The sequence below is a fragment of the Mustela lutreola genome, chromosome 18 (genome assembly GCF_030435805.1).
Source record: "Mustela lutreola isolate mMusLut2 chromosome 18, mMusLut2.pri, whole genome shotgun sequence".
Lineage (NCBI taxonomy): Eukaryota > Metazoa > Chordata > Mammalia > Carnivora > Mustelidae > Mustela > Mustela lutreola.
Window position 1 is genome coordinate 27,544,385 of NC_081307.1, and position 26,407 is coordinate 27,570,791.

Sequence of the window (26,407 nt, forward strand, 5' to 3'; positions counted from 1 at the left end):
AAAAAAAAAAGTAATAACACAGCAAAGTACATAGACTAATAAAATCACAAAACAAATACCTATGTGGTGTAGCATAGAAGTGACAGTTTTTAATGTAATGTTGCTTGTCATCTTTCCGTGTCATGCTGTCATCTGGAGTTTCTGGGTGGGGGTGGAATCTGTTACCAAGTCCCTGACTCAAGACAAGGCTGTGTGGCCACCTTCTGCTCTCTGTAGCATCGCCCTGGAGAAGCTCCCTGGTGTTGGTGACAGAAGGACGCACAGATTTCCTCTGTTCCCCCCCTTTCTGGATCCCCTCTGAGGCCCACACAGGCAGCAGCTCAGTGGGCACAGCCAGTCCCTAGAGCAATGAGGTTTTTGCCTCTGAGACTCCTGTTTTCCTGGACACAACATCTGAGGGGAACCCGGGACTTAGGTACCTTCTCTGTGTGCAGTTTCTCAAACTAATGGGCCCCCCTTCCCATCCTGGAGCCCTAAGTAGAGTTCCTGCCTCATGGGGTCCAGCCATGGCTAACATCAAAAGACATTTGTCCTCTTTCCTAGTAAGGTCTTTCCCTCCCAGGGGGTGAAGCCTCCTGTCCCAGAGCTTGTTCTGTGGTTCATCGCAGGCCTGGAAGGTGGAGAGTCCGTTCTGAATTGTATTTCCTTCCCTAGCTCTTGTCAGAATAGGCTCTCCTGGTGTTGCCCTGTCCCCCAGACCGTGGTGTCATGTTCATAACATGTGGTCCTCCAGACATAATTTGGGCTCCTGTGCCAAATGTCAGCTGAGGTCACGTGCCTTGTTGGATCCAGTGGGTGAGTGGGAAGCCGGACCTACCGAAGCCCCTTCTGTCTCTGTTCCCACGGAAGGGTTGGGTCGGCCTAGCCAGCGGGTCTTATGTCCACCAGCTCAAGTGAGGCGACTGACTGACCGAGGCCCGTTCCGCCCACCCTGCCCCTTTCTCCACCTCGCAGCGGGAAATGGCCCTGCCTTGGCTTGGCTTCTGAGGACTCACTTAACAAAATTAAATCAATGTTTGAAGACCAGTGGAAAAACCTTGCTTCCCTTAGGAATTTTTTTTTTTTTTTTTTTTTTTTTTTTTAATGGAAACGTCTCCTCTTAAATCCAAGCCACCTCATGTCACCTGGAAGTCTTCGCTTGTGCGCAGACTGCAGTCACCATTCTCCCAAGTGGCTGTCCGTGACAGATCTTCGCATCTATGTTGAAGGGTGATGGAAGGAGCACTCTTCGGCTTTCTTTCCTCTGCCTTCCAGAGAATGCTGGGCAGGTCCTGCGCGTGGCATTCCTTTCTCAGATGGCCGCCCACCCGCGGCCGTGGGCGGTGCCACGGGCTCACCTCCCTGCAGTCCCGCCGCTGCTCCCAGCGGCTCCTGGGAGGTTTCTCTGGTTTCGAGGCTTCTCTTCTCTGCCCTAGAAGACTCGCCTCCAGAAGCTGGGTGCCAGCCTGGTGTCAGGACTCAAGCGCTTCTTCTGACATTTGCAGTTCTACTTAAGAAAGGTATTTGTCTGCTCTCTTCCCTTCCTTATGGGCAACCCTGGTCTTTCAAAAAGCGATCCACAGTCTCCTGTCTGAATATATGTCTACATGTCTGCTAAGGAGAGGAGAGGACCCTTGTCCTTGGATGAACTTGAGGCGACATTATACAGAAGTGCAACAGACTGGGCATTGGAGAACATCATGGGAAGATGGGCAGGAGAGTATTTTTTTAAAATCGCTTTAATTCAGTGGTCTCCCATCTTTTCTCCCCCCCACCCCCCCGCATCACTAGGTGGGGGTGCTTGCTTCCTTCTTGCACGCGGGCTCCCAGCAGCTGCCGCCGCCGCCACGATGTGGGGTTTAGAGGGAGAATGCTGAAGTTTAGAAATACTTGGAATACCTCCTTTCCCTTTGGAGAATCATTGTTCTATAAATACACCCTCCCCAGGGCCCATAGCAGAGAACTGGTCAGAATCCCAGAGGGTCATTCACAACTAAGTGACGGTCAATAAAGCACCTGTCCTGGACAAGGCATCGGGGCACATAAAGACAGATGGGAAGAGACCCTCGGCCCGAGAGAGAGATGCAGACGCTCCCCACAAGTGCGAAGTAGGAGGCGTGAAGGGTCACCCATGGGCTGCGGGGAGCATCCTCCAAGGATTTAGGGGGGGCGCTGACTGCTTCTGACCGAGGAGGTCATGTACTTACGAACTGATGAGAGAAAATGGCCTGTTTGGGTGGGCTGGACATCTGAAAACAGTGCCAGGGAAAGGGCTGTAGGTGAAGGAGACAGCAAAGGGAGGGGATACAGAGTGGGCGTGGAGGCATAGGGAAGACCTTCTGGTGCCTTCCAGGGAAGGTCAGGAGCTCCGTGGAGGAGTGGAGACTGGGACACTTGCTTCCTAGCCCTGCTGAGATGAGGCGCCAGGAGGGGAGCTCGCCCAGAGACGCACGGGGAGAAGGTGGACCCTTCTCCTCACACGTGGAGGGCAGCTTTCAGGACCTTGGGAAGCTGGCTGGGAGCCCACAAACCACCTTCCAACCTCCCCCCTCCCCATTTTTTTCTTCCACATTCTATGGTTCATTCTCCGGGCTCGAAAACCTAGCCCTCCAGTTCCTCCTTTTTCCCCTTTATATCCACATACCAAAATATGTTTGTTTGTTTTTTTTTTTAAGTCATTAAAAGCCTCTTACTGTTAAATAGGCATAATGTAAAATTTACCCTTTAACCCACTTTGGAGCATACAGTTCATTGTCATTAAGCACTTTCTCAGTATTGTGTAACCATTAGTGCTGTGGAGTTCCAGAATTTTTCATCATCCCAAACACAGACCCACAGTCACTGCCTGCCCCTCCCACCTTCCACTCCTGTAGCCTCTATTTCTGTCTCCACGAACTCGCCGCATCCAAAGTCCCTGGAACACATATCGTCGTTTCAGGGTTCATCCACATTATGGTGCGTGTCGGAATTTTCTTCTGCTCTAAAGGCTGAACGATACTCCGTTGTCTGCAGGTTCCACATTTGGGTCCTCCATCTGTCGGTGAGCTTTGGGGTTCAGATCCCCGCTTTTCAAAGCCCCATGTCATGGTTCTTTTACCATCCAGCGCATTGCCTCCCACCTTTGTCTAGATTTGAATCACCGCATGCCTTGGTGGCAGCCTGTGCCTTTCAGCGTCCCCAGGCTTCGCCTTCAGACCTGGTGTCTAGTTCCGTTCTCGCATGGAGCTGGGGCACGACATTGGACTTTCCCCGGGCACAGCCTCCTATCTTTGAGCTGAAGCTAATAACATCTCCCTGCGTGGGGGCTGTTGTGAGAATTGTGCTTAGTCATGTTTGTGATTGCTTAGCACAGCGGCTCTCAAAGAAATCATTTCACACTGATTTCCCTGAATGTCTTCCTTCCCTTCTCCTGAACCCAGTTTCATCCTGTCACTCATTCCAGATTAATCTGTTCAAGTCCTAGCGCTGAGCTGGGGAGTTGCTTCCAACCGTACTGTTTAGTCCCCATACCCTGAAGCAGAGCTGACGGTCAGAGGCCACACCGATCCCTTGAGGACCAGCCCTCTTTGTGGCTTCTGCACACGGCTCCTCTTTGAGGGTGTGTGACCTCTTCTCTCATTTCTTTGGCCCTGACTGCCACCTTGTTTCTCAGAATGTTGTGTGTATATTTGTGTTACGTTTCTTACTTCCAAACTTCACGAACGCGGTCCACATGTGAAGAGTAAATAATGTAGATGCCCCGAGAGAGGGTGAGGATTTCCCCCAAACTCTGTCAGTCTTGATGTCCTCATGTCACCCAGGTTCCCTCATTTTGCAAGGTGCCTCTCTCTTACCCAGGCTCTCATTTGTGGGGGGGGGGGGGTTCTGTCAGTCACCTCAGTTTGAACACCCATCAGGTAGAAAAGGCCCCTTTCCTGAAGCCCCCTCGGCCAGTCCCAGTCTTGGGTCCTCACAGAGCCTACCTCACTGACTTCAGATTTTTTCTAAGGAAAAGAAATGTAATACTCATTAGGTTGTTTTTTCTGGAGGTTTGACCTTATAAAGGCAAATAGTGGATATTACTGTCAAAAGCTTTTAAAAGTCAGTTTAACAAGCAATCAGGTATGAGGTTGAGTTATATAATATGGACCCATCGGGCACATTTTTTAAACTGTCCTAACATTGTACAGGTGTGTTCCTGTGACATGGGAGAATTTGTTCAGTGGTGGCAACCAACGTAACCGCACAAAATCCTATTTGAAGAAGCACGTTTAAAGATCCTGTTTGAAGAAGCATGCTCAAAGAACTCTAATAAAATACCAGTGAAATGTAAATAGGAAAAAGCACACACTTCTCAAGTAATTTTTTGTCATGTGGCCTAAGTATGTACGTAGCTTACAGAAACTGTTGTTATAAGTAGACCTTGGACCATGTCCTCTATCCCTGAAAGTTGATCTGTTCAAGTTGGACCCATGATATTTGGAATCTCACTGCTTGGGGGCACATCTGGAAGTTGTGTCTTGGTGGCCAGTATGAACAGGTGAGGCATCACCCTGGTCTCACTGGTTATAAATTAGTCGAGCTTGATGCTTTAGATGCTTTATGTCCTCTTTCTAACTTTGGGCATATGGGCAGGGAGAGTGTCTCTGCTTCATTGCTCCTTTTACAATCTTGTTGGAAATTGACTTGGTGATCCAGAGCCTCACTTTCATGGAAATCAAATGTGTTGCTTAAGGTTTATTATACTTAGTTGGGAAGAACCGCTCCAAGGCAGTAGAAGGGAGTAATTAATTCCCTGTGGAACAACTTGCGTGCTGTTGTGTGGGTTCCCGAAGTTACCTGGATGGTTGGTCTTTGCCCTACTCAGGCTCAGAACAGGACGATGGTCCCAGGGCAGTGTCTGTGGTCAGGAGCTCCTGTATAGAATGGGGTTTGGACAGCGACTTCTGCTTTTCCTCCCAAACTGGTGGACTCCGGCGTCCCTGTGGAACTCCCATACAACCCTCTTCAGGGAGAGCCCGGTCCCTCTTCTGGTTCAAGAGGGGATGGCTTAAGCAAATCTAGCTTTAGGTCATTTGCCAGCCAGGGTTAAGGAGCACGAATCCGACAGTTTTGGAGTGGCACATTGAAAGAACAGCGCACGGTCTGGCTGCCGCCCTCTTGTTCCTCCCGGAGGTCAAGCTCTGCCCAAGCCAGCGCAGGACAAAGGGGGAGTTTGAGCTTCTGTAAATAGCCTATTGTACCAGGGGAGGAGGTGGGGCAAGGAATGGCAGCATCTTGCCAGCTTGGCTTGTTGCTTTTAAGGAGAGATGTCAGGATTTCTTCATCTGCCGCTGCCAGGACAAGGGTGCAGTTTATTTCTGTGGGTTTGCTTGAAGGCTGCATTCCTAGCGAAGTATTCCATCAGACCGTGATTATTCAGCTGAATGAAAGCTTGAGGAACTTTAGAAGGGGAGACACGTCCAGATTACCTTTTTTTTTGGGTTTGCAAATGATAGGAAGAAAATAAAATGCTGATGTAAGTATAAATCTACACAATCATAGGAGCTGTGTGTGTGTGTGTGTGTGCGCGCGCGCATGTGTGTGTGTACGCACACGTGTGTGCCCCTGTGTCCTTAGAGAATGATGCCCTTGTGAGTCACCTTTGCCCCACACCCCTTTTTCCTGGTGTAAACAAAATGGTAAGAAGTGAGACTTTGTGTGCAGGTGGCCTTGGGCCCATATGTTCGAGTGCAGGATGATGGGGCAAGCGCGGGCAGTTATGTAAGACATGGGGCATTCACATGGAGTTCAGATGCTAGGCTCTGCTCCTGTTGTGGAAAGTGAGTGCCAGAAGGACCTTTAGAGAGCAGCCGCTCTCATGGTTCCTGAGCCGGGGTGGGTGTCAGGAGACTTGCAAGTTGCACACAACCCCCACCCCCCGCCCCGCGCAGAGGGGTAGGTGCATGTTCCTTGTGCTAAGGACCAGGGGCAGAGGGTAGGAATGGTTCACGTACAGGAAAAAGCACTACTTGAGAGCTAGGTCAGTGTCTCGGGGAAGCCCCGTAAATCTCCAGCCTCAGCTTCCTTATAATCGTTTTGTATTGCGAGACAGTGTGATACAGAGTGTGAAAGCTTTACTTCCTGAAACACTAAATCAGCATTTGCTGGGCCACTAGCAAGGCTCTCCACAGTTTGGGTTGATAAGTACCAGGATTTCTGTTTTCTGATGGTCATGCAATCCAGTTTTTGTGACTTGGCCCCGTGCATCTGTTTCTGGAAGCCCAGGCACCCTTCCCTCTGGTACTTTGCCCTGGAAGTGCACCACACTTCCCTGACCGCTGTTCTTATGTTCACTGTCCATTTTGTGGTTTGTTTGTTTTTAAGATTTTATTTATTTGACAGAGATCACAAATAGGCAGAGAGGCAGGCAGAGGTTGGGGAGGGAGGAAGCAGGCTCCCTGCTGAGCAGAGAGCCCGATGCGGGGCTCTATCCCAGGACCCTGAGATCATGACCTGAGCTAAGGCAGACACTTAACTGACTGAGCCACCCAGGTGCCCCCATTCTGTGGTTTTAGACTTCAGGACCCCAGTGAGCAAACCCCCTTTTCGTAGGTATGAGGAGGAAGGAGCCTCAAGAGCGTTGCAGGGAAGGAGAAGCTAGCTGACAATAGGCTTGTGGGTTCTTGACAGAGAAATACTGACTGCCTAAGCCTTTAAGCTGATTGAATCATTATTCTTAGCAAACAGCAACATTGTTATTTGCCAGGCCTGCAAACGTATGGAGAGGATGATGTGGAAATTTGCTTTTGAAAGAATTTTAAAAATATTCCAGCTGGAACACCATTGGAATAAGAATAAAATCTGTCTGGTTTTTAATAATTTGTTGGATTCTTCTTCCTCAAGACCTGTTGGGGGACTGTCTTAAAGCGTGGTGTTTATATTCACCTGCAGCATTAAAAGGCTATTTATTGTGGCCAGTTTTCTTTGGTTGTGGGTCTGCCTTCATTTTTAAACACCCCAAGTACTTTTTCCTTCATAGCAGTTCCATAGAGGGGAGATTTATAATGCTTTACAGGAGTTGTTCTTCCTGTGGATTTAAAAGAAGAATTTGCTTTAGTTCTTTACCGGAAAGACTATAGTTTTCCTATATACAGCGTTAGCCAGTGGGTTCAGTGAAGCTGGTTTGTGGCTTGTCGCCTGGCTCTCCTCTGAGAGACATGAATTAAATTGCTATACCTCATCATTACCAGTTAAAGATAAGAATGCAGCTGGATTTAAACCCTTAAAGTTACACACTCAGGTCTGATTAAATGGTCTAGCCGGGGTGCTACTAAATCAGTAATTTTCTTTATTTTTTTTTTTAAGATTTTTATTTTATTTTTTGACAGACATCACAAGTAGGCAGAGAGGTAGGCAGAGAGAGAGAGGGAAAAGGCTCCCCGCTGAGCAGAGAGCCCCATGCGGGGCTCAGTCCCAGGACCCCGAGATTATGACCTGAGCCGAAGGCAAAGGCCCAACCCACTGAGTCACCCAGGTGCCCCTAAATCAGTAATTTTCTGAAGTTTTTGTTTTTTTCAAGTTTTCTTTCTTAGTTTTCTTAGTATCTTAATTTATTTCTTATCTCTAGAAAGAGACTTTTTTTTTTCTTTCTTAGTCTAATGCTGTTTACAGTTTGGCTACTGCTGATGCTTAAAACAGAAAAGAAAAATCACCAGCTTATAACCATTTGTTCACGGGGGAATTATTTTTTGTCCTCACACAGCGATGGGATTCTGTTGAACAGCCCCGGCGAATTCATGCAGTCTAGGTTTTATGGAAATCACCTTCGGGACCTGTGGGAGAGAAGAGACCAGGGCAGAGGGGTGTGTTGGGGGTGGGTGGGAAAGTCCTGTTCAGATCTGGGGCGCCGTGGTGTGAAGGCGGCTGGAAGGCAGAACGATTGCAGAGAAAGGCACGTTTGCACGTTGTACACATCCGGTTGCTTCGCGTCCTTAGGGTAGCAGTGCTGTTTTTGCAACGTGACCACAGGGGCCAGACTTGATTTTGTCTGCTTATCCTCGCGGTCTCTTCCTCACAGAGACGTTGCCTCGTCTCCAGCTCCACCGACGGGAGCGCTTCTCACACCGTGCAGACATTGCTGGCTTGATTTTGCACCTTCCCCACCAGCAGGTGAGCCCATGGAGAACCTGCACCGGGTTCTCCCCACTGCGGGCACCGGGCCTGGCATATGCCGGATGCCCCACGATGGGCACCAACCAGAGTAACTCAGTTCCTGTGCATTCATCTAGAGTAAATCTGCCGGGAGTGTACTACAGACAATCTGTTTCTTTCTTGGTCTGTCTCATGTTGGTTCGACATAACCACCCAACATCTGATTGTGTATTTTGCTGTTTTGTTTTTTTTTTTTAAATATGTCCATTGTCTCTTCTCATGGGGAAACTGAGCAGAAAGAAAACAGTGTCTGTTTTCAGATCTGGCACTGGCAGTAACACTGATGCCCGTCCCTGCCCATGGGTGGAGCAGTGGGGTGACTCTGCTCTCAGCTGCTCATTGGCCCATCCTCCACCCTCTTTCCTCCTGGGAAGTCAAGTATGAATTTTGTCTGCTAGTTACCTTTAGCCCAGTGGGCAGCAGCGCTCGAGTCAGCATGTGACTGATGTCCTGAGAGACCTTGGCAGGTCGGGTAAGCGGCGGCTGAGCTCCTCCAGCCCCCTCCCACCCCCAGCCCTCGCCACCTCTTCTGCTCTGTGGTGGCTTGTCACCTAGCAGTCAGCCCCGGGTGGCACAGATGGTGAGTGGTTTTGTAAGTCTGAGAGCTCTCTCTCTCCACCATTGTGACCTAAAGAGATCTTGCTTATCTGTTCCTTCTCAATTGTTATGTAAAACCTGGAAATTTCCTCTGTGTGTGTGTGTGTGTGTGTGTGTGTACACCTACACAGAGCTGTTGTAGCACATGTCTGCCCAAGCTGACCAGACTGACAGGACTGGTGGCTGGTGAAAACAATGGGTCCCCTGCCACTCCATAAAAAAAAAAAAAAAAAAAAAAAAAATTACAGTAGTATAGATTGGAAACGTAAACATGTCTGTATTTGAAAAAAGAAAATTATCTTCAGCTTTGTGACCTAGCTCTTTAAAAGAACACACTGTAAGTGGCTCACAGATGCCTCCTGAATGATAGCTAAAATGTTCGTACTCTGTGAATCGGCAGGCGGTGTTCGAGAAAAGCCGTCCGTCCGCATTTACCACGATGTTCTCCGCTTTACTGCCACACATGCTGTAGAGTACTTCCTCATCAATAGTTTTCTCCTTAGAGTTACTCTTACTTATTATCTGTACTGCACACTTTTTATACTGGTATATGTATGAGTTGTCTGTAATATCCAGTGTGAGGCTTTTTGTCTAGTTTTCTTCTGTGCGTTTTTGGCCTCTTAAAATTTTGTTGGTGAACTCTTTGTGGTCTAGCCTTGTTTTTAATTAACTCTGTCCCTTCCTGTTCTACACACAGGACCAATCACAGAGTCTTGGTAGGTGAAATAATGATAGTGCCTAGAACGTATTGAGTCGTTTCTGGTGCCCTGTGCATTTAGTCCTTATAAAAACCCCATGAGATCACTACTGTTTTCAGCCTCCATTTATTCTTAGGGCTACAAGACTCAGAGAGGTGAAGTAATGTGTCCTCAGTCCTCTAGCTAATAAGCTGGGAAGACAGGATTTGGCTCTTGAATCTGGGGTCTTAAATACCCTTCGTTACTACTTCTCAGCTACTACGCTACAGTCTCTCTCTAGATGTTTGGTGGTTGGTTTGAACTTCATGTGCACCCTTTTAGCATTATAATATAATGTAATACTATATTATATATAGAAGAAATTTTATATATATTATATATATATAAAAGAAATTATTCGATCCAAATAGTGAACTCTGGTTCTCTGGCATATGTGTTGCTGCTTTTGTGGTACAGAGTATGGGGAAGGCAAGAGGCATGTTGAAATTTAGGTTGGCGTGCTGTATCCATCGGGAGCTCGTTCTGAGATGCGTGGGCAGAAGCGGGAGCGGATGGCCGTTAGGTGGTGTGGGCTTATTTGTGCCTCTTCCCCTTTCTTCTCATTAGCCGTGCTAATGACAGCTGAGTATATCTGATCAGGTGGAAGGGAACAGAGACGGTATCAGGGAAGGAGGTGGTAACTTACGCCCCTGGAGCATGTTGTGGCAAGAATTCTTCCTGAACGAAACCTTTTAACATGGGGAATGGAAGCTTGACACAAACTGATACACATATAATGAACTACTTCTTTTTATTTTTTATTTTTTTAAAAAGATTTTTGATTTATTTATTTGACAGACAGAGACCACAAGCAGGTAGAGAGGCAGGCAGGAGGAAGCAGGCTCGCCGCTGAGCAGAGAGCCCAATGCGGGGCTCCATCCCAGGACCCTGAGACTATGACCCGAGCCGAAGGCAGAGGCTTTAACCCACTGAGCCACCCAGGCACCCCTACACGTACAAACATACAATGAATTTCTAAAGGGTTTTTAGAGACTTGAAACTTGACAGCCAAGGAAAGAGCTGGACCGTTAGACTGTGGGTTCAGAGCCTTGACCGATCAGGAATCAAGTTGGATGGTTGGCCTTTAGGAGTTTTGGACACAGGTCTTGCCTTCCTGGAAGGAATGTGACATTCTTGTCTTTTGACAGAATTCAGCTTAGGGAGCGACCATCACGGGACGATGCAAGCCCACGAGTTGTTCCGGTATTTTCGAATGCCAGAGCTGGCTGACTTCCGACAGTACGTTCGCACGCTGCCGACCAACACACTCATGGGCTTTGGAGCTTTTGCCGCCCTCACCACCTTCTGGTACGCCACGAGGCCCAAAGCCCTGAAACCACCATGCGACCTCTCCATGCAGTCTGTGGAAGTGCCGGTAAGTGGAGGGGCTGGCCTGCCTGCTGTGTGCATTTTCTCTGCATTTCTCCAGGTTCCCCGTCGAGTGCTATGTTGGTCAACATCAGTCACTGGCCGATATTTGCTTACAAGGGCACTTTGTAAGCCAAAATGTGCTCAACACACAAAGTTGGCTGGTGGGGTCATAGATGGGGATAAGGGCCAAAATACAGGGCAGAGGGACAAAGTGGGTGGTGTTGGCGGGGTGTCTCCCTCTAGTCACCCAGAGGCTCACTGCAAGAGTCCTACTCAGTTTTGACCCGTTGCTAGGCCCTACAGTCGGCCCAGAAGATTCTGTGAGCAGGAAAGGAGAGGCATAGAGTCCCTGTTCCCAAGGGGCTTGTGTTCCAGCAGAGAAGAGAGTTGTCAAACAAACATTCCAGAAAGAAGGATTTCCTCTGTGGTATACCTGATACTTAGAACACCTCCCAAGCTTTTGAAAGAGACTCTGAGATTTCACCTAGGAAAAGGCAATGCTAGGAACTTGCCAGAATAACACGGCCACAGAGTTTTGGGTAGGCCAAGAACAAGCCAAGAGCATTCAGGTGGTATCAGAGGTTGAGTACCACAGTTGTGCAGAACTTGGGCACACCATCAGCCATGTTCTTGTCGTCATGAAAGTGAAACGCAATGTATTTCCCTCATTAGGGCTGAATGGTTGCCATGGCATGGGGAAAGTTAAGGACCCTTTTTAGAAAGATTCTTTCTTTTTTTTTTTTTTTTTTTTTATTTTTTTTTTTTTTTAAAGATTTTATTTATTTATCAGCGAAAGAGAGGGAGAGAGCGAGCACAGGCAGACAGAATGGCAGACAGAGGCAGAGGGAGAAGCAGGCTCCCCGCTGAGCAAGGAGCCCGATGTGGGACTCGATCCCAGGACGCCGGGATCATGACCTGAGCCGAAGGCAGCCGCTCAACCAACTGAGCCACCCAGGCGTCCCAGAAAGATTCTTTCTTAATGCTTCGGCTCTGCCTTCCTTCCCTTCTGAATCTCTTTAGTATAAATTTTTTTTTTTTAATTTTATTTATTTATTTGACAGAGAGAGATGACAAGCAGGCAGAGAGAGAGGAGGAAGCAGGCTCCTTGCTGAGCAGAGAGCCCGATGCGGGACTCGATCCCAGGACCCTGAGATCATGACCTGAGCCGAAGGCAGTGGCTTAACCCACTGAGCCACCCAGGCGCCCCTGAATCTCTTTAGTATAAAACGTGAGGGGTTGAAAAGATGAAGCAGCCGGGTCTCTCTGGTGCTGGGACTCTTGGCCTATTCTCTGCGTTGTCGTCTCTCGCTTTCCCCTACCCAGGGCAGAATCCGTTTTCAGTATTTCTAACTTTTAGCACATATAAAGAATATTTCTTTTTCTCCATCCTGCCCTGCTCCCCAGGCTGATGGCCGTGAGCAGGAGAGATGACCTTTCAAATGAACCTTGGCCTGATGAGTACCTTTTTGTTATTTATAGTTTTGTTATTTATAGTTTTAGTTCTTTGCTTTCCTTTAGACAATTGCTTGGATTCATTAATTTGAAGCTTTTTAAATATATAGTAGATATGTCAGTCTAATACATGCCAAAATGTAAAAATAGAATGACTGAATTATTGCCAAGAAAAGTTGGTTCTATGCCTTATTTAGAAGGTAAACATGGCTTAATATTTTACCTCAGCTAATCACAAACCGTGAAGGAGAAGAATTCAGTTTTTCTAATAGATGTGTGTGAGGTTTTTGAGATTCCTTTTCTTCTGGAGGAGGACCTGGTGTCTCACAGTAGCATTGCCATTGCTGTGAAAAGAATATTTGGCAAGCGCAGGTTTAAGATATTTATAATTTAGCAGTAACTGTAAATGCCTAATTCGTATTATATGAGAAATTGTGGAAGCACTTACAATATGCTCTTTAAGCTCCAGCTTCTCATAAAGTCATTCTGAGACTTGGGAAAATAAGCATGCGTGTCCTCTGTGGAATAGTTTAAAAATTACTGAGAAGCAGAAAGAAAATTAAAATCTGTAATTCCACTCCCTGGTAGAGAGGCTTCCTGATTTTTCTCTTGGCTTATAGAAATGGACTTAGTTCTGGTTTTCAGAACTTGTAGGTCCTTTTGCTTTGCATTTCTAAAAAAAGACCTTAAAATATCGAATTCAAGAGAGCTTGGTAGTTATAGATGCGTTTATATAGCTAGCATGGCCGTATGGACTGCTTATGGCAGAAAGAAGCCCTTAATTCATTTCATTACATATTCATGAAAAGCCTGCTTATCTGGCACGGTCAGAGGAACTGATTGCCGGAATAAAATATTGTTGTTTGGTTCCTACTTTGAAAACAAGCAAGCACCATTTGCCAGTCCACATCCTGATCCCCCCTCCCCCCCCCCCCCCGCGTCCATTTCACATCCAGATTTTTACCCTCTCCCGCTTCCCATAAACCTTCCCAGTTATTAAAACGAGAGGAATCTGCACTTTTTGGTTTTGCTGCATCTCATGACCACCACCGCGTGATTCCAAGCTACACCTTCTTTTTTTTTTTTAAAGATTTTATTTATTTATTTGACAGAGAGACACAGCGAGAGAGGGAACACAAGCAGGGGGCGTGGGAGGAGAAGCAGGGTTCCCACAGAGCAGGGAGCCTGATGTGGGACTCGATCCCAAGACCCTGGGATCTGAGCCGAAGGCAGACTCTTAATGACTGAGCCACCCAGGCGCCCCTCCAAGCTACACCTTCTTAAAGCAGCGGCACAGAGGTTCTTGATAAGTTACTGCTTCTGACATTTCCTTTTAAAAGTCAGGGTGGAAGGGCGCCTGGGTGGCTCCGTTGGTTAAGAGTCTGCCTTTGGCTCAGATCATGATCCCAGGGTCCTGGCATTGAGTCCTACGTCAGGATTCCTGCTTAATGGGGAGCCTGCTTTTCCCTCTCCCTCTGCCCGCCTCCCACTTTTGCTCTCTCTCTCTCTCTCTCCTCTTCTCTCTCACTTTCTCAAGTGAATAAAAACAATTTTTAAAAAAGTCACGGTGATAAAGGGGATGTTAGCATTGAGCCCTAGCCCCATGTATGAAAGGCAGTGAGGACATGGGCTGCGGAATGGGACAGAGAAGCTGGAGTTTGGAACAGAATCCAGCAAGCCTTTTTTAACTTTCAAGCATGGTTTGATCTGGGCTGTGTTTAGAGGGCTGTGCCCCGGCATCCGTGGTGGCAGCTGACCCGGCCTGCAGCAGCGGGACCCCAAGGACTGCTTCTTCCTGCATGTTTGGGGAGGAACTTCCATCTGCCACAGAATTTTTCTGCTGCTGCTCCATGACTCTGAGCTGTGGAGGGAAGCGAGGTTTTCTGTGTCTGTGCGGCCTTTAATCACGTTCACAGGTGATGTGCACATTTCCAGGTTCAGCTTGCCTCTGCCTGTCGGCTGAGATCTCCATGTCCCCTGGTGAAGATGACCTTCACCACAGTGACTAGGGACCCCTTGGGACCTAGACCCAGGCCTTGGTGGGACAGAGGAGAGCATGATGGCGCTGGAGAGGACCAGGGAGGCTGCGGATGTGGCAGAGGCTGGGCCTGGCTCCTTGGCTTAGACCGGGCAGCTTTGGGCAAGTTCCCCTGACTTTCCCGACCTTCAGCCTTCTAGAAAACAGGAGTGACAGTATCTGCCCTCCCTGGTGGGTTAGATTAGATTGGCGCTGCTTAGATTATTTGCAGAGTGTCTGCTTGCCCATGCTAAGTGTTCGGTCAGTGTTAGTTTTCTTCTTCTGTAAAGGCCTCCTCGTAACCATCATGTTTTATATATAAGAAAACAGTTGAATCCAAAGAGGCAAAATTGCACCTACCGTTAGTGGGCTATCAAGAGCTCTGTTATGCTGCTTTCATTACAGTTCATGGCAGTACTTGGAAGTTATGGATTCTAGCTAGGGTTTTTCAGGGGCGGGAGAGGAGGAAGATAAGGATAATAAGGCAAGTTGGGGTCTGTCTCGATTAATTTTTTAAAGATTTTATTTATTTATTTGACAGAGGGAAAGAGAGCGTAGGCCGGGGGAGGCAGGCAGAGGAGAGGGAGAAGCAGGCTCCTCACAGAGCAGGGAGCCTGATTTGGGGTTGGATCCCAGTACCCCCGGGATTATGACCTGAGCCAAAGGCAGATGCTTCACCGATTGAGCCACCCAGGTATCCCTGTCTAGATTAATGTGAAGGACATGGGCTTCGGAATGGGACAGAGAAGCTGGAGTTTGGAACAGAATCCAGCAAGCCTTTTTTAACTTTCAATGTCCCAGTGGCTAGACCTTTGGACCCAGGAGCAGCCTCTTCTGACAACGGGTATTGCAGGCGGATGAGTTTGCGAGTAGTGATGGAATGAAAGGAAGAAAAGGAACGGGTAATAGAAGAATGAAGTCTGAATGTCCCGCACAGGCTGGCGGCGGGATCAGACACCGTCAAGAATGGGGTGGGAGGGATGCCTGGGGCCGAGAGCATGGAGCTGCCAGAGCCTGGGCCAGCAGCAAAGGTGGATTTCTGGTGAGCTGCCTCCCCTCCTCCTCCTCCCCTGCACCAGGTTGGACGTAGATGGGGTCAGAGCAAAACTTGGTGCTGATTGGGTCGTAAGCCCACCTACCAGAGTTTAAGGGATCGAGGCAACAAACCATCCCAAAGCATAAAAGGGAATCATTGTAATTGCTGAAGGAGGTAGAAGAAAGAAGATGAGAGATGTCCTGCAGGCCTTGAGATAGCTTACTTGTCAAATTCACATGGAAAGATTTTGAGTGACTACGGCTAGATTAGGGTGTACTTAAATGAAAACCCAAGTGATATGCTTTGTTTTTAAATATTAAAGAAGGGAGTAGATTGTAGGATGCAAAAAACTTTTTTTCTTTTTTTTTTTTTAAGATTTTATTTATTTATGTGAGCGTGTGCACAGCAGGGGAAGGGTATGGGGTGTGGGGGAGGGAGAAGCAGACTCTGCTGAGCAAGGAGCTGATGCTGGTCTGGATCCCAGGACCCGGAGATCATGACCCGAGCTGAAGGCAGACGCTTAACCAACTGAGCCACCCCAGACAGCCCCCCAAAACTTTTTTATACCAACAGGTCCAGGCTTTTTGAGACTTCATTTTAAAAATATCAGGACTTCGTTTCAGATTTATCTCTGGCAACTAAACCAATCAATCTGTAACAGATTCACTGTTTAAACTTGTTAGCCATGGCCCCTTGGTTCCAGGGAGGCTCCGTATCTTTCACAATACAGAACCGGTTCTTTGGGTGTCGGGCTTCTTGTCTGAGTTGGATGACTTTCACACCAGATGATCTCCTGACATTCGGGCGCATGCTGGCTGGCTCTCCGTTTTGGCAGGAAAGCTTGAGATCGGCCCGTCCACATGGTGGGCTATATATGGTGAGCAGCTTGCCATAGCATGTTAGTCCTGTGCTCTAGAAGGTCTCCTACGGAGGAGGGGACACTCTGGATTTAGTCTGCCATGAGTCACAGAGACGTTATCTGACGGGCATCCATTCAGAAGCACTTGAACATCGGCCGAGCAATGTGCGCCCTGTCCCTGGGAAGAAGAGGTTGTTGGCCTCGCATTGCTTACAGGGTGGAGGGCAGAATAGCCAAGGACCTCTTCTCTCCCTGGCAGAGGGCAAGGAGCGTCCTTAAGCCAAGAGTAATATGAGCAGCTGGTTCTCGTGCCCTCAAGCTAGAGCTCTGGTTCATCAGAACTCTGAAAGGAGCGCACCAAAGGGAACACATCTGGCCTGGAGGCCACGCTCAGCAGATAGCGTGGGCTTAAGTTTTGATGAAGACTCACATGGGACCTGCACAGACACACTGCCTGTCTCTGAGGTAATGACATTGGCAATCCAGAGAGTGAAAATGACCCAAAGAAGTTGACTCAGAGAAGCCGTGAGGAGAACGGTGGTTCCCCGGGGCGGGAGGTGGGACTATAGGGAGAAGAGGGCCCAGACTTACAGCTCCCCGATGAGCGAGGTCTGAGGCGCTCGCCTAGAACATGGCGACGTGGCGGAGAACCCTGCCCGGGACAACTGAGAGTCGCTAAGAGCGAAGGACTCCAGTGTTTTCAGCAAAAAAGAAAACAAAATGCACGTCTGTGAGGTGACGAGATGTTAATGACTCCATTGCGAGAATCTTCACAGTGCAGGCCTCTCTCTCTCTCGGTACACTCTAGGGGCCTCACGGGACCTCGGTACACTCTAGGGGCCTTTATCGAGGACACCTCAGTAAAGCTGGAAAAAATCAAAAGGCAAAGAATGGCAACGCGCGGGACGTGAATGGCTGGGGCTGGTTCCGAGTGGGGCAAACACAGCTGTGAGGCAGAGCTGCAGGAAGGGTCCGCGGGGTCGCTGCCGGGCCAGAGCAGGAAGAGCCGTGGGAAGGGCGGATGCATTCACACGGTGCACCCATGGCCGCCCGCCTGGTGGCCTTGGCCGAGCACCCGCAACAGGGGGCGTCAGACTCACGAATTCGAACCCGGTGGCAGGTGGCAGGGGAGCAAGAAGAGGAAGGGAGAGATAGCAGCAACAGTCTAGCTCTTTCTGCAGTCACGTGTAACTAGAAACCTCAGTAAAAACAGAATTCTCATCCTGGAGGAGACTTGGAATGGTCGACTGGAAGTCCGGGTGGCTCCCAGAGGATCTCCTGGCTTGATGCGCTGGCGTCATACCGGTCAGTAGTGCTTGTGGGAATTCCTGTGTGGGGGGTGCCAGCCTCCATTCACTTGCCGTTTGTAATTGCAGGTGTCCGGTCAGCATCCCCCCCCGCCCGTGCTTCCCTGGTCCAACTGCAAAATCGTTGTGTGTGTGGTTAAAGACGTATGCAAAGATTTGCTTTTCTTTTTTTAAAGATTTGGCTTTTTAATCTTATCCCTAGCAACTTGGCTACTCTGGTGCTCAGGGTGTTTTCAAACACGTTTTTCTAAGGCATTTGGCATCGGAGGGCATTTTTAGCAAGCGGTCCTAGCAGTTGGGGCAGTGGGAGTGGATGGAAGGGGTGTGTTTGTTTAGACCTAGCATCCTGGGGGTATGCAAACATCAGCATTTTCATACCTTGCCGTAACTTTAGCACGTCTTCTAAGACTCCCCACCTTCTTAATAAAAAAGTATGAAAAACCTTGCTAGTTACTTTTTTCTTGGCTACACTCACATCGTAGGACATTTCACCGGGCTTCTCTAGGTTTTTGGGCTCATCCGCTAATTGAAGGTGACCGGTCATTTGAATGAGGAGGCGCTGGTCATGGGGCCGTGGTGGGCGGGCGAGTGGGCGTATGGACAAGGGCAGGCATGACAGAGAACTGAAGGCAGAGCTTCTGACTCCATGTCAAGACCAGGCCCTGGAGGTTATTAAGTAGCTGCCTTTAGGAATGCAAAGATAGAAAGATGATTGTTTTAGAAAAATCTATTTCTCGGTTCCATTTAACCAGGCAGTAAACGCTTACGACTGTTCACTAAATAGGAGTATGGTCAAACAGGTCTGACCACGAGCTTTGATTTTGTGCAAGGGATGCCGCCTCTCACAGGCTTCCTTGAGCAGGGAACGTGTGTATTCATAAATGACAGAAGTGTGTGCTGGAATATTTATTTGAGTTTAAAAATAGCCAGGGCAACTCGTGTCAAATGAAAAATGACAACTGAAAACTTTCCGAGCCCCTCGACAAAACTCCCTCCTTCTCATACTTCATGTCTAGAAGGCCGGCCATGGATGAGAAGTAGACACTGGTTCCCTGTCGACTCGCCCACAGCGGAGCGGAATGGTTGGCATGTCTAAAGGCGGGCACGTAGAGATGCTACAGGCAGTTTTGTCCTGCTGGAACAATGTGTGTTTGTGGGTTTGGGGTTTGGTGGCTCCAGACTTTCTTCCCTCTCACGGAGGTGGGAGGGTGCTATTTTCCCTTCTGTGGTTGGCTGATGTCCCCTCGTGATGACATTGAAATGTGCCTTGGGGCACAGAACTATCGTTTCCAAGTGCTGTGCCAGATCTCCCCCCACCCCACGCCCCGGAAGCACATCCTTCGCTTGGGAAAGTGGGGGCTCAGGAAGTAGGAAACCGGGTGGGGGGTGTGAAATGGAAGCCCTTCTGGGATGAGGGGAAAGTGTTAAAGATCCAAAAAACTGAGTCGGCCACCGGTGATCTGGGCCTGGCTCCTTGAAGATGGAGATGAGTGGTGTGGGGGTGAGTTTGAACCTGCTCAGGACCCACAGAATCTTCTTACCATGCCAGATGTCAACGGAGCTGCGTCCAGGACATTTCCTGCCAAAGCCTTGCCCTGGGGCTGCTTTCTCACCTGCAGAGCGGCTGGCATGTAGCGGGTGCTCAGGAAATAGTCACTTAGCTCCATTGTTCCTGCACTCAGATGACAGAACCCAGCACTGATGGTGACGTGATGGTTCTGTCCTTTCTTTCCTCCCTGGGCGTAAAGGATCTGAGGAAGTCAGTTTGTTCAAGGGTAAGCATGAACAGAGAGCCTGACGGTTCCCTGCTATGCTGGGATGTAGACAGCTCAGCATATCACGGGGAGTTTAGGTGTGTTTTACGTGTCCTGTCTGTTAGCGTTCGGGAATTGAGGTGGGAAGGTTACCGACCGGCTGGCCTTTAAAGGCCCTGTTTCATACAGCAAAAATCTGGTGTTGGTGGGATTGAGAATTGGTGGCCAGGGAGTCTAAGAGGTCACTGGATTTAAGAGTGGTTTTTGTGCCTGTGGAGCAAGACAGTGATGCTCTGGGCAGGGTAAGAGGCATGTAAAAATGTAAGTGCTGGGAATAAAGTTTCACATGGAGGATATTGGCAATACAAAATAATAAATAAATGAATAAACAAAAATCCAACAACCCATAAAAACCCCATGCCCCTAGGGCTGTGATTCCGCTGTTTTTCCCCTGGAGATGGATTTAACATTAAAATTCAGCCACGTCTTCCACAGTTTCCTTACAAGTTACGTAGTTCACCTTCCCCCCCTTGTCTCCCTTCCTCTTTCTGCCCCCGCCCCCCAGCAGGAGTAAACAGGAGTAACACAGAGGGAACTTGACTGTCATGGCCTGCAGATACCCATTTTCTAGACAGAGATGAATGAGACCAGTTTACAAAGTCTGGATCTTTCTATCCTCCAGAAACCCACAACAATGTAATTCCATTTTTTTAAAAAAGATTTTATTTATTTATTTGGCAGATAGAGATCACAAGTAGGCAGAGAGAGAGGAAGGGAAGCAGGCTCCCCGCTGAGCAGAGAACCCATCATCGCGGGGCTCAATCCCAGGACCCTGGGATCATGACCAGAGCCAAAGGCAGAGGCTTTAACCCACTGAGCCACCCAGGTGCCCCTGTAATTCCATTTTTGCATTTAAATATGAGCGTGCACAAAATGACTCTCATCATCTTGAGTCCTTTTCATCAAATACAGGTTTCCCCTAGTATCCATAAGTAGAGCGCACCTCTGAAAGCGTTTGTAAGCGTTTGTATGCCCTTTAAAGGGCATGAAGCAAGAGTGCCCCCCACTTTCCAGAAGTTCCAGTTATGCCACTTCCCTTTTACAAAAAGATCTATGTAAACACAAAACTCCTTTTTGCATAAACGTGAAACTCCTCTTCGGATTTTGTCCAGTTGGTGAAACAGGTAGTACTCATGCGAGTCTTTCATAAAAGTCAAGTTTCATAAAGTGAACTTTCAGAAAGTGGGAGCAAGGGCCCGTATAGGCAAAGGTTCCGGTCTTGGGAACCACGGATACGCAGACATCCACTGAGGTCCTGCCCTTACTGGCCCCAAGTGGAACTTGAACTTTCATTTCTTAATTCAGCCCACATGAGGAGACTGACCTCAAGAGGAACCTTAGCTTATAGAGATGTTGCCGAATGGACTCAGGACCACTGATGTGACCGTAGTGTATTTGACTCATGACCTCCTCTATTTTTTTTTAAATTAGAAGACTCTGAAACCACATTAAAGAAGTGTATAGCATAATTCTCCTTGATACTCAATCTTACTGACTGATTTCCTGTACGTTTAGTTGGGGTTGTCTGCTTATCTCTCCCTGTTTCTTCCTTCCTTCTTTTCATTTATTTATTAATTATTTATTTATTCGAGAGAGAAAGAGAACACAAGCTGGGGAGAGGGAGAGGGGGGAGCAGGCCCCCATTGAGCAGGGAGCCCGACACAGGGCTCAATCCCAGGACCCTTGGGGTCACTTCTGAGCCCAAGGCATATGCCCAACCAACTGAGCCACCTCGGAACCCCTGCTCTCTCTGTTTCTTGGAAATAATTGAAACCCCAGCCTCTACCCTCCATCTGTAGGTTATATCAGAAGTCCAGAAGTATTTTTGTTTCATTTAAGTAAATGTTCCTAGAAATAGCGACATGTCCTTGCGTGACCCAGTAATGGAATGCCCTCCTTTGAAATGGCTTGAGTTTGTAGCACATATAGACATGTGAGCTCAGTTTCACCCCTGATTCCCAACACCCCGAGTGCAGTTGCCAACACCCAGTGTTTATAAATAGCATTTTTGTTTTAAAATGGTGATTCCTCAGGGGAATGTGTGATCATTTCATAGAGCAGCACATTGCAAAGCACAGATCTTGCTTAGTGCCCCCCTCCCCTTTCATTCAGAAATTTTGAAATTACAGAGTATATTACGAGTAAGTGACAGTGTGACTTTTTACCTAGTTTCACCTATGCCTTAAATGGTGTGCCTTTGGGGCCTAGAGCTCATTTATTGCTTCGTCTTCAAACCTTTGCTAAGTATTCTGATTGCTAATTAGAAGAAGAAGAATAAACATCTTGTCTTCAATTAACTTCTTTAACTTGGATTTGGCTCTGTTACTTCCATGTTTCTCAAAGTTTTGAGGATTATGTACCACCAAAAAATTAACCAAAGAAGTATTTAACCAAAAGTTTGTCATCAAATTATCCTCCAGACCAGTGATTCTCAAAATAGGGATTGGGAGGTTGACCTACTATCTTGAAAGGGATATGGTCTCCCTATATCCAAAGCTAAACGGACTCTTCTCAAACCTGGCCCCCATGCCCAGTCTTCTATTTTTGATTAAATGGAACTGCTATTTTTAGACCACCTCCTTTAGACCCGGTGACTGGGCAGATCCCGTTTATTAACCCTTCCGACTTCTGGTGGCACCCTTCACCCTGTTCCCTCTTGGCACTGCCCTCACCCAGGCCCACATGAGTGCATTTTTCTCTGGTCCCTTGCCCTCCATCTCATTCTTCGTGCTGCTGCCTCACTTCTTGTAGCTCTCTTTCTGACGCATCATTCTGATTTTCACTACTCCCCTGCGTACCTTAATGCGTCCAGTGAGTGGTTCTTACCAGCATGCACCAGAATCCCCTGGAGGGCTTGCTACAGCTGCTGGATCACACTGTGCTGGATCAGAGTTTCTGATTCAGTAGATCTAGGGAAGGGTGAGCTAACTTGCTTTCCTTAGAAGGGCCTGGTAAGGATAAGACGCGGCTGTCCTTCGGAGAAAGCTCTGTGTCTTATTCCCCTGATGCCCCTCTGCCCCACTGATAGCTGTGAGAGTTTTCAGTGGAATGCTGGGGGAGGGCAGGATTGCTTTTGCAGCGAGACCCCCGAGTGATACCATGGCAGGATAGGAGGCATAGGAGGCCCTGTCCTAAGCTGAGGTCATGAGGACCTGGGTCACCAAGCTGTCTGTGCCTCCTGGCCGTGCTTGATAGGCACAGTGGGCCAGGCCGGGCCAGGGGCCAGGAGGCGGTCACACGTGGCTGTTTGCTCCTCTGCAGCAGGCACACCTCTGTTCTTCCTGTTTGCTCTCACTCCGTCCCTTGCTCCTTTTTCTCCTGCCGTAGCCGTGACCCCCTGGCTCTTTGTGGTGGGTGCCTTCCCGGCTTGAAAAGGCTTCCAATGCGTACTGTAAAGCCACAAAATTACTTCTGAATTTTAATCAGAGTATTTGTTGGAGAAAAGATACGGGCTAAGCAGGACTGGCATTCATAGTTAAGGCTTGTTATAGGGTGTCTGGATTGTATTCTACATACTCCTCTTTTATAGGACCAGTTTTGTTTAGCTGAGAGTAACCCTGGACACGGACACATGGGATCCCTGTTTTGCAGACAAGCAAACAGACTCAGAGATTAAGTCGTCATGACGCATGATTCTACGGAGCAGAGATTTTCCTACCATAGTACAAACAGAGAATAACTTGTCTGCCTTATTAAGTAGTGTGTTATAATTAATAATTACGTTTGGAATCATGGCCACAGGTGTTAGCAGGCATCTGCCAAGATAGAGTATGCTGATGAGTCAAATATATCATCGGGTGATATTTATCCCAGAAAACGATTTGCTGCATTAGGTCAAGTGTCAAACACATACTAGTATCTAGTAGATAATGAAAGAGTTTATATAAACTTACGTAAAGCAAAGAAAAAAGTCTGGAAAGAACTCATCGAACTGATAATAGGAGCTAGTCATTTTTTTTCTTAATATATTTCTGTACTGTTCTTTTTTTTTTTTTTTGAAGTCCATATATGATAAATTGTTGGGGGGAGAGCTTACAGGAGATATGAAGAATCCTACCGAAATCCTTAAAAAAAAAAAAACAAAAACAAATAAACAAACAAACAAAAAACAGGGGTGCCTGGGTGGCTCAGTCTGTTCAGTGTCTGCCTTCAGCTTGGGTCATGATCCTGGGGTCCTGGGATAGAGCCCCACATGGGGCTTCCTGCTTGGTGGGAAGCCTGTTTCTCCCTGCTTGTGTTCCCTCTCTCGCTCGCTCGCTCGCTCTCTCTGTTAAATGAATAAATAAAATCTTTTAAAAAACACACACATTTAAAAAAAAAAAAAAAAAAGCAACAACAGAAGAAGAAGAAAAAGGATCCACCAAAGTCTGTCTGGCGGTCATGACCTACGAAGGCTCTCCATGTTGGTTCTTGCCCTGTAATGCTTCTTGTGTCTCCATCAGCAACTGTGCTGTCTGAGACCCAGCCCTTTGCTCCTTTCTCGTGAAGGCTTTCCTCTCTGCTTTCTTCAAACCTCACACTAGAAATAGTCTCTCCCACTTGTGAGTGGTCCTTTCCTATAGTACCAGAAGTTCCTGTGTCGTCGTCTGATTTCCCTGGAAAATCAGAAGGTCCTCCCAGATTATGCTGCTGTGGACATGGGGATCAAACAGTGGAAATCATCTCGAAAGGAATACACAGGATGGAAGTAAAAGCAAACAGCCTGTCATTTCCATGAGAGCTGATGCAGGCTCCGTCCCCCGTGCCGTGGATAGTAGAGGCTTGTGTGGTGGTGGCGGCACATTTCTAGTTCTTCTGTTCTCTTCCCCTTATCCGGCCAGACCCCTGCTCAGAGATGGGCCCCTCTGACGGCTGTTTGGTCTTAGCCTTGATTCTTTGAAGCCTGCTACACTTGACCACAGGCAAATGAGTTCTCTTAGCAATCCTGCACTTCCATTCATTCCACAAATACTGAGCAGCGACCCCACAGGGGTCCTGTGGAGGGCCTGGTGGGCGCGCACGTTAGGCTTTTTATTTTTAATGTTTTTCCCCTAATGTGCTCCTGCGTCTGTGTCTCTTTGCACAGGGTAGCGATGGCGCTCGGAGATCCCCACTGCTGGATAGCGATGAGCCCTTGGTGTATTTCTACGAAGATGTCAGAACTTTGTACGAAGGCTTCCAGAGAGGCATCCAGATTTCAAGTAAGCGTTTGCTGCACTTGTGTGACTAATGGTCAGTGATTTTCACTGAGAACAAGCGGTCTCTCTCGAGGACGTCGTATTTGCTGTCATCTCTATCCCCTTCCCCCTGTTCAAGTCCCCTGCCGCCTCCCATACCATCTCGAGAGTGAACCCCAAAGCTCACGAGCACCTCTGGCTGCTCCTGGGGCAGAGAGGGTCTCATGGTCAAATAGGTTTTCGGCATGTCCTGGATTTTATGCAGAGTCTCACAGAGATTAGCTCATTATCGGGCACTGACATTTCCTGAGGTCAAAAGGTTTAATGGGGCCCGATCCAACATTTTCAAACTTACTGGACCACGAGACCCGTATTTTGAGAAATAAACACTGACATCCCAAAGAAGTAGTGTTCTAGGAGAGCCTTTGCAAGTGTGGCTCACGGGACACGCTCCCACACTAACGGTCGCCGGAGAAACCCAGCCCGCGCTCCACGGCTCCTGCCTGCCTTTCCGGCCTCTCTCCCTGTCAGGCCCCGGATAGAGTCTCCTCAAGTTTACACCGAACCTCTTGCAAAACCAGCACCCCTCTCCCCTTTCTCATAACCCCACGCCTTCGTGCGCTTGTCTCTGTGTACTGGCCCTCTACAGGGCCTGTTGCATTTCTCCCTTTTTTGTGCCACTGCCCTAGTCTTTCCTTTTCATCTCCTGCCTCTAGGTGAGGTGTTTCCCCCCCTAGCAAATTGTGCCTATTTCTGTAATCGCCCCTCCAGGGAGCGGAGACACTCGCCTGCTGTTCTGTCTCACTCACCAGGGCTCCTTGAGCAGGGCAGCTGTCTCTTCTCTCGACATTGGCACATGGCCTGGCAAACAGTAGGTGCTCCATTAATGTCTCCTCAGCTGCCCGCATCCCTCTTTGTGTTTTCACCTCTTAGTTTTGGCTTGTTCCAGGTTACTCTGTAGAAATGGTCTCCGGGATTCATGGTTTGTTGTTTAAATCTTTTGATGGCTAGCTTTTATTTTTGCCACAATTAGCTAGACTGGAGTTGGCTGACAGTGAGGGACTGTGTACTGTTGCCAACTCTGGCCCCACAATGTATTGCAGATAATACACGCTCAGAAGTGCCCTGTTTTTTACTGGCTACTGGTAACACTGGATGGCTCTAATGCGTTTTTGACCCAGTGTTCCTATAGAAGATTCATTAAGCCCCACTCTAAAGGGAAAGCCAACTTACTTCTATATTTTGAACTTGTTCAAATATAGTGTCAGGGTCAGGGTGGGTCATTCCATACAGCCACTTCAAAATATTTGTATACTAAATATTCGTATATGTATAGATTTGTACATATTTGTATAGAATCTTTACCACTACCACAAAGCCATGTGTAGAAATGTTTTTTACGTTTTTCTCAGTGTGAGCAGAGAATGAATTCATCCTGCTAGTATGATGACTTACGTTATCCTTCTGACTTTCCTCTGACCTCAAGACAGTAACTTTTCAAGAATTTTTTGGTCACTTTCTCTACTTAGAAAATGAAAATCTTATGTGACTGTTACAGAGAAGTTGAAGAAAACAAAGTTCACGCTTCTTAATCTATACTGATTGAAGGAAGGTGCTTTGTAAGTCACTTTTGCCTTCTAACCCCCACCAGGGAAGCTTTTTTTTATTCTAAGCCTTTTTTTTTTAAGTTTGTTTTTTTTTTTTTTAAGATTTTATTTATTTATTTAAGGGAGGGGGAGCAGCAGGCAGAGGGAAAGGGAGAAGCAGACTCCCTGCTAAGCAGAGAACCTGACATGGGGCTTGATCCCAGGACCCTGCCTGAGCCGAAGGCAGACGCTTAACCATGCGAGCCACCCAGGCATCCTTATTCTAAGCTTTAATTTGCCTAGACTACCATATGACGAAGCCTT

At 47.9% G+C, this 26,407-nt stretch overlaps 1 protein-coding gene across 6 annotated transcripts in view; it reads left to right on the forward strand.

Moving 5' to 3' along the window:
* Positions 1–26,407, forward strand: part of ACSL1 (acyl-CoA synthetase long chain family member 1) — a 69,601-nt gene that overhangs the window by 15,271 nt on the left and 27,923 nt on the right. For 4 of the 6 annotated variants that reach the window (XM_059156408.1, XM_059156407.1, XM_059156406.1 and 1 more), the window contains 2 exons: positions 10,634–10,860; positions 24,407–24,521. In XM_059156408.1, coding sequence (XP_059012391.1) covers positions 10,666–10,860; positions 24,407–24,521 — 310 coding nt within the window. In that variant the 5' untranslated portion in view covers positions 10,634–10,665. Of the gene's footprint in view, positions 1–5,326; positions 5,477–8,581; positions 8,732–10,633; positions 10,861–24,406; positions 24,522–26,407 lie in introns of those variants that run through there. The other 2 variants (XM_059156410.1, XM_059156409.1) reach the window with 2 other exon arrangements.